An 8,692-nucleotide genomic window follows, 5' to 3' on the forward strand; every position below is an offset into this window, starting at 1 on the left:
TGTAGTCTCTTTAAGATTTGAGAGAAATAGAGAGGAACAAGAAAAAGGTTCGTGGTATGAAGGACAGGAAATCGAAAAAGAAAGAAAAAAAAAAAAAAAAAGGAATATACTCGGTATGACAATTAAGGCCTATAAGTACGAAGAAATAGTAATAGACATTGGAAGTCACCACCTCACTCTCTTAGGACTGAAACTCTTTCCTGACAGTTACCTTCTTGCAGGCAACACACACACACACACACACACACACACACACACACACACACACACAGAGAGAGAGAGAGAGAGAGAGAGAGAGAGAGAGAGAGAGAGAGAGAGAGGGGGAGGGAACTAAGAACCACTGTAGTACATATATTTTATACTCCATACTTTTACTTTTTATTCCGTAATTGTATTGCGCGCCATCTGTATGTCCTACTGAATTAATGTTTTCTGATTCCTTTACGTGACTACAGTATTTACAGGTTTTGTTAATCTTTTGATATGATATGTTTTCCTGCAATATAAAACGTAAAACTCATTATGAATTTAAGTGTATCATTTCATACATGACCTTGACTTCAATAGATAAATAGCATTATAAAGGGTGTGTGTAGCTAATGGGTTAATAAGGAGCTACACACCACGTGCTTCAGCTTTCTTAAATGTGTATGTAGATGATTTCTTCCTTTAATATTTCAGCGCAAACTTTTAGTAATGCATGAGAATGTTACAGTTTATAAGGCAGATTTACACTTGGAAGACCTTGTAGTGTAAAGTTGTTTACATGCACATCTACAATCTTAAAGCCTTTGTTTATTAGCATTTTTCTTTTTGTGGATTTTCAGCTCGCACATAGTAACCTATAGGAAAGTTACAAATGATCATGTATTATCTTGTAATATATCATTGTTTACATGCAGAACTTACAAAATATAACGGTGAAACTCAAAAGATTTAGTTACCCCTTGAAATTCACCACTCTGAAGTTTTCTCTGACATGTAAAGAAATTGAGAAATGTTATCTGCTAAGAAAATTTAATACAACATTTCATTCTTCACATTTACGAGACATTTAAGCCTCCAAAAATAAACCAAAGTCTGAGGCCGAGAGCCGAAGCTGACCGAGACGAGGGTGGGACGCCATCAAAAGTCCCCTTAATTGTTGTCATTTTTAATCCGTATTACTGGAAAACGACACCACCTGCTCATTCCCCAAGCCTCACTGTATTTCCAGACCCATTCCCCGTGCTGAGTGATGAGCCTGGGGATGTGGTGAGGCTGCGGTGAGTGAGGTGAGGGTGTGGTGCTGGTGATGAGTGTCTCCTAAACTCGTCCTCTCACATGACCTCACGCCTAATCACATGACCTGCCCGCGGCCCACATGACCTCCTCCTCCATGGACATGATAGAGACAGCCCTCGACAGCAGGTGGGTGTCTAGGATGGGGTGTAAGTGTTTGGGTGTAAGGGCAGGTGTAAGTGTGTGTGTTTGTGTGTCTGTGTGTGCGAGGGTATGTTCAGTGTTGTGGTCGGTGATGTTTTTGTGTTATTTGTATTCGTGGTGTTGTTCATCTAGTGTGCTTATTTAGTTATCCATATCCTCGTAGTAATGTGTAGTCTTGATAGTGTGTCTTGACTTTCACTGTGTCATCATTGCTTTAGGTTTGGCTTAGGGTTACTTTGCTGCCTTGGTAACTCTTCTATCAATGTTGTCTCACGTTCTTGCTTTATACTCACATACTCAAATTCATCCATTGGAGCATAAGGAAATGTAACCTTGGTATTATTTACTGTATCTTAACTTTCACTGTGTCATCATTGCTTTTGGTTTGGCTTTAGGTTACTTTGCTGCCTTGTTAACTCTTCTATCAATGCTGTTTCTTTCCTGCTTTATATTTTTCACATTCATCCATTGGAGCATTAGGAAATGTAACCCTCATAGCGTTTTTACTGTATCTTAACTTTCACTGTTATCCTTGGTTTGCTTTTGGCCTTGGATAATGAGTTGACTTTACTAACATTATCTTCTCACATTCCTGCTTCATTATCTATCACTTTTTGTAGCGATTTGTTGTTTTGACCAGCTGCAGGTTCTGGTAACATCAATCTGGTCCAAGGATCAGTTAGTTTTAATCTTTTTGTCATGTATTTCACCCAACCTGCTCTAGAATCTCTCACAAAAAAGATAATTTATGTCAAAATTGTATATAGTTAGAGAAACTATTTTTTTTCCTGTGCTTAATTTTCTTCCAGCTTTTGCATAATCAATTCTAACTTGGTGTGATAACATATATAGTGTTTGGAGCAACTGTAATTGTGTTCAGTTTATTGTGCTTAATGTTATCAATTTTTTTTTTTTTTTTTTTTCTAACTGCGGGTTCTGATAAAGCCAAAAATATCTTAAGACCAGTTAGTTTCATTGCTAACATGTGTAGTTCAACCGACCTGCTTAGAAATCCATCGGAGAGGAAGGTTTCATGTAAATATTAGAGCTAGAAAAGCTAATCTTCATTCTTTATTCTTTATTCATCCTTGCACACATTCCTTATTTTTTTGTTGTCTTGAGTAACTGATTCTAACTTACTATGCTAGTGTAGTGTGTTGTGTTGATTTAACGTTGTGTAACCTGCTTAATAATCTAACATGTGCAAAAGTCCCTGCCATAGTATAATTTCACAGTGTTCCGACTAACCACGGGATTCGCTAAAGCCAAGCATAGCCAGAGACCAGTTAATTTAAATGTTAATTTGTGTGATCTGTCAAAATTTATTAGAAAAGAGGTTATATATTTAAGACATTTATTCTGTTTTTTGGGGGGCGGGGGATCGGCAGCTCTCTCAGACATGCAAGGGGGCTGGCAACTTAGTATTTTTTTTTATTTTATTTTTTTTATTTTTTTTATTTTTTAATTTTTTTCTTCTTCTTCTTTTTCTTCTTCTTCTTTCATGTTGCCCTTGGCCAGCTTTCCCTTCTTACATTTAAGGTAGAGAAACTTATCTTCACCACTGCTTAATTGTGTTGCAATTTTGAGGTAACTAATTCTCACTCCCTGTGCCAACCTACTGTGTGGTATCGGTATATCCTTGTGATTGTTAACCTAACCTTACCAAACTTGGAAATCTATCACTCGGAAAGCCTGAAAAATCTGTTGTTGAATGTTTTTAAAAAGTGTCTTTCAGAACTAAAAAAAAAACATCATTGTGAACACTTTTAAAAATGTAGAAATGAAAGCTTTTAAACATTTATCACGCAGAAAGATTGTTGAAATTATTGGGATGAAACCTTTCAAAACTTATTGCTGGAAGAGAAATTTACCTCCAAAAGCTTATAGAATTTATCATTATGAGTTTGTTTTGGATGTGTCTGCCTCATGTCCTGCAACAAATGTTTTACCCATGCACACATTCTTAGCTAACTAGACAAACAAAAGTAAAGTTGACAGACACCCATATTTTATTTATTTTTTTTTCATGTAAGAGGAGAAAGCCAGCCAAGGGCAACAAAAAAATTAAAAAAAGCCCCACTTAGTTGCCAGTTCCCTTGCAGGTCCAAAAGAGTTAGCTGAAAGTAAGGGATAAATGTCTTGAAACCTGCCTCTTTAATGAAGTCAAGTCATAGGAAGTTCGAAAAGTTGGAAATATGCACATCCTTTGATAATTTAGAACTTTATGGATTATAGCTAGTCATTATAATTTATTGTCAAATTTAGGACTGGGAGTGATGATTGTGTTCTGTTTGTATTGTGGATGTAATTTCATGTTTGTGGTGGTGGTGATATGGATTGTCTGGAAGGAAAATGAGATAAATTGTTGGGAGATATATGTGGGGGGACTGCGATGCTTTGTGTGTATATATGTGTGTGTGTTTTACCATATGATCTTGGGTCTGTATTTTGAGTAAGCTTAAGTTTATCCTTTTCCGTATTTTTTTTTTTTTTTTTTTTACCTTATTTCAATATATGCATGAGTGACCATGACTGACACCAATTCATTCTAACTTACATGTGTTCTTTCCTTGTTTGCTTGTGTGTTTGTAATCTTGCTCCCCATCAAGAGTTCTCCCTGTTCTTGTATGGTAATGCCCTGATTGCATATAAATTTGTCAGCATCGCAACACACAGCATGTATGTATGACTGACAGCTCTTGGCTATTGTTATTTGGATGTTTGAGTCGCTGCATCTCCCTTTGGAAAATACTTGTGTCAGTAATGAATTTTGAAGGCTTAACTAAATCCCTGTGCAGTGTGGCATCTCCCACAGACTTACATAAACCAGCACTGTGTTCTGATGTGAGGTACTTTGTGTGTTAAGTCAGTGTTCATTTTATCCATACGTGCTCTAACCAGTTCCCGAGTGCTGATGTTGAAACCAACTAAGTGTTTAACTATTTATTATTTTTAAGGTTCATCTTTGATGCCATTTTGCCAGTTATTTATTAGCTATGATAAAGATGCTACTTGGTCTCTTGTTAGACTTAATTTTGAACTGCTCTACTTTCATTTGAGAAGTACTGAATGAAAACAGTTAGTATGACCAGTTTGCTCTCCTGGTTGGAGGGATTGAGTATGTGGTTAGCTTTAGTTTTGAAATATACCTGACTATCATGCAGAAAGAAACTAACATGACAGGTAGTATGATTGGGGGATTGCAGGGGAGTGAAGGTGTGTGGTTAGTGTTAAAGTAGTGTATATCTGCTTCCTTTGCCTAATACCTCCTGGAATGGGTTGTGCTTTGGTGTTCCCAGAGTGCTATTCACGTGCTTTACTGCTGGCTCTGGTATATAGACTTGACTAATCTATAATTCCCAACTTAGCAGTGTTTGATATGCTCAGCTGCTAAAATTTTACTAGCCTCTTACACATCTTCTCTGTCACCAGCGGGGACAAGGATTGTGAATGTGAGGACGACAAGGTGTCTCTGGCCCACCGACTTGCCTTGGACGACTCGACAGTGAGGGACTCTGCATCCCCGATCCTTGCCCCCAGCTTTGCTCTGCGCACCGAGACTGAGAATTCAGGTATGTCCACAGTCCTTGTTGCAGGTTTTCCTTGCAGTGTACTTGTGATGGACTTTGCTTCGAGAATTAAAGATTGCAGTGGTTTGAGTGAAGCTTTTATTTGTTTTAAAAGAATATTTGTAGTGAGAAAGGTTTTATAAATATTGGTGTGAATTAATCATTACCAAAATATGAAGCTTTCAAAATTAAAAGGTAGTTTACCTATTAAGTTACAGATTCTATGTACAATAGGATGTACTTGATGGCTTGAAGGTATCTGTGATGGCAGTGACAAACAGTTGGCTGGCAGTGACAAGGGGCTAAGTACCAAATAGCGTGAAATGAAGTTGAAAATGTATTCTATCCTATAATTTCCGTTACAGCTTACAAATAACATTAATGTGATTGTATCTGTATTGTTTGTGCTGCTTATGTCGATTGATCATAGTAGTATAATGCTATTTCAAGATGAAGGGGAAATCATAAAAGAATATATTTCCAACTCCTTTTCATGGTGGTTGGCATGTGGCTCCTGGTCACAGCCAGCTACTCATATCTATTCTTGTATGTGAAAACTTACCACTTACTTAGTTAAACCTTCATCACAAGAAGCTTCCGTTCCAATAATGAGTTAATATCTTTCCTCAGGTACACTGGCGTACAGAGTGGTGCAGTTCACTCCCGATGGGGGCGTGGACAGCCTTCCACAGGGGGCTGTGCCGGGCACAGTCACCAGTCTTCTGGCCAGCCCTCAGGCCAATGGCTCCCCTGCTGAGTCCCCTGAGACCAGATTGGCACTCATAACACCTGGTGACATCTCCAGTGATGGTGAGAGAGAGAGAGAGAAAGTCAGTCTTTGTACAGTACAAAGTGATGTATGTACTGAAATGTGTCCAAGAAATGACTTAAGACTGAATGAGTATAGCACTTACACAGCTTCATGCAATAAGTTTACTTTTAAGGGATTTTGCCAAAATGTTATCAATCAAACCACAAATATAGACTTCACTTGTCATGTTGATTTTTTTTTTTGGCTTATTGCTTTCTGTGTAACTACATTAATGACAGAAATCTTAGGAATTTTGCACTATGGTGAGCAACACATTATATTCAACAATTTTCTCTCATTCTCCACACAACACAGGCCAGTTCTATGTGATCAGCGATGTCCTCACCACCACCTCACCACGCAATCTTGCCCCACGTGCCTCTGAGAGTGTCATGAACCCCCGGCTGAGCAGCTCAACACGGGAGGAGAAGCGGAGAGTGACACACAATGAGGTAGAGCGGAGACGGAGGGACAAGATCAACACCTGGATTTACCGTCTTGCCAAGATCATCCCTGACTGCCCTGAGGCTCACACCAAGAACTCACAGGTAATGACTAGCTGTAGGTCAGTCATGTGACTGGTTTGTAATTGTATACTCATGGCACCTTAGTAGTGCCATTTTGATATTATAAAGTTGTAGTTGATTGTTGTTCTGATTGGTGAGGTCTTGCACTGCTTTGTAGTGCTTATTGGATGTTGTCTGCCGGGTCTTCTGTTGGTGACTGTTAAGGAATGGTACTGCTATTGATAAGCCTTGGCCTGAGGTGACCATAAGTACTAAGTACTGCCTGCCTCTGGAGGCATCCTAAAACCTGTGCCTTGACTTGTCTATGTTTTGCAAGTTAAATATTCATGTTTTCAGATATTTTGACTATTCTTAATTAAAAGTGACCTCCATCTTCCTGGCACTGTTTTGAACTATACTCTATAAATGATACATTCAAGCAACATGTAGGTTAGACATCTATTTTCTTGATGCTGCATCTCCTAAGTGTATTTTCTGGTGGCAGAGCAAAGGGGGGATCCTGGCCAAAGCCTGTGACTACATCACAGAACTCAGAAACCACAATGACCACCTCACCGAGAGGATAAAGGAATCACAGCGCCGGGAGATGGATTTTGATCTCTTGAAGCAGGAGCTGGAAGTTCTGAAAAATGAGAATGCTGCTTTGAAAAATGAGAATGCCTTGGTGCGTGCCCAGCTACAGCAGCAAGGGCTCCTCGGGGACCTGCCGCCATAATTCTCAGCCTCCACTGCTGCCCCTGCCAGTCCTTCTTTTACCCTTTGTAAGATACATCATTAATCTGGTGTTTAGTTCCCCTCAGTTGATGTTCTCTGTTGATGGTGATATTCACACTAGTGGAAGATCTCAGATCACTGCTGCTGCTGCTGTTGGTCTGTGGCGGTCCCTGCATGCTGGTGCCGGGGAAGCCATCTGACCCAGGCAGTGGAACTGCCAACATTGTTTATTGTATTGAAAATACAAATTATGAAATTAAGAAGATAAGAATGGTAGATTCCTGATTACTGTTAGGGAGTTGTAAGGGGCTCTTACAATCTTATCAGTAAACTAGAACAAGTTACATCCTTTGCTAATGTTGTTATAAGATTTGAGTTGGCTGTAAATTTAGCTTCTTCATGTGTGATTTAGAAGTATGAGTATTGTTGTTAATTGTTTTTAATTCTTGTTTTCTTCTCTGGATTATAGTTTTTCTCACTCTTAGACTGTGTAAATCTTTGGGTGATGTTTTTATCAGAAGCAGGTTATTCTGTCCATTTATTACTTTACAAATCTACACAGAACTTGCCTGTTAACCTTACATGATGACACTCACAGGCACCAGACTATTATTTTTATAAAGAATAGCATCCCATTATTAATAAGCGGGACAAATTGATAACAAACTGCATCAAAAGACTGCCATAGAGGCATCGCTGGCAGCCTGGTGGAGACGGCCACAGTGTCAGGCCTGGGGCGAGTGGAGGCTCCAGACTGGGCCTAGGCAGGCAAAGGAAGGACATATACCAGATAACTAACATAAAAAATATAAAAAAACATTGTTATTCATACTGCACTAAGTACAAGCTCATTGAGGATGTCTCCCAACTAGCATTGGTTAGGATTAACTCAGCATTAACCTTGGAAACCTAGCATCTTACAGTAGTGTACTATAAATATCAGGTAACTTACAAAGACAAAATAATTATAAGTTGCTCGCACTTTGTATGAATTAACCATTACATGTAGGTAACTTTACTTTCATAATTAAGAAAGTGATGCTCATTAACTGGGTATGTTGTTGGTGTATAAAGAGCCATGTCTCCACCCAGGCGGTGTTTGGGTCAGGAACAAATGCTTGAACATTTCACTGAAACAAAGGAAAGAACCTTGTAGTCACAACCTAGTGCTTGAGAGGGAAGAAAAAAAATATGATTCACTTGCATCTCTCAGTGAGTTGTGACTCATTATGTTTGGCTATTCCTTGTGTACAATAGTGTGTTGAATGTAGCTTGATGGCTGAGCTCCTGCCCATACTCCTAAGTGCAGGAATTCCATCCATCCCACACTGGACACACCAAACACCTGCCTTCTTGGTGTCACAGGGAGGACATTTGACAGATAGTTGACTGATAGGTGCCAGGGCTTGACCATTCAGTTAAACATAGCACATTGAAATAGATTTTGCTGGTTTGTCTGTGTCCGGCATGCACACACACACGCACACACTTCCCTCTCAGCCTAGGAGAACATGGTTGCTGGAGTGTAGCCAAGACTGGTTCACATCCTAGATATTGGAGAATGATTTGTCAGCATTATTTTTTTTTTTATATATAAAGGATTTGACAAATGAATGCCATACTGTATATTAAATGGGAAGTTGAAA

At 39.0% G+C, this 8,692-nt stretch overlaps 1 protein-coding gene across 1 annotated transcript; it reads left to right on the plus strand.

The window, feature by feature from the left end:
* Positions 1–1,007: 1,007 nt before the first annotated feature.
* LOC123513559 (upstream stimulatory factor 2-like) lies at positions 1,008–8,692 on the plus strand. The gene is made up of 5 exons (XM_045270794.1): positions 1,008–1,410; positions 4,858–4,997; positions 5,625–5,804; positions 6,121–6,353; positions 6,817–8,692. Exons 1-5 carry the CDS (start codon positions 1,364–1,366, stop codon positions 7,045–7,047), a joined length of 831 nt encoding a protein of 276 aa, XP_045126729.1. The 5' UTR covers positions 1,008–1,363; the 3' UTR covers positions 7,048–8,692.

Source organism: Portunus trituberculatus, chromosome 36, assembly GCF_017591435.1.
Source record: "Portunus trituberculatus isolate SZX2019 chromosome 36, ASM1759143v1, whole genome shotgun sequence".
In the NCBI taxonomy this organism is placed as follows: domain Eukaryota; kingdom Metazoa; phylum Arthropoda; class Malacostraca; order Decapoda; family Portunidae; genus Portunus; species Portunus trituberculatus.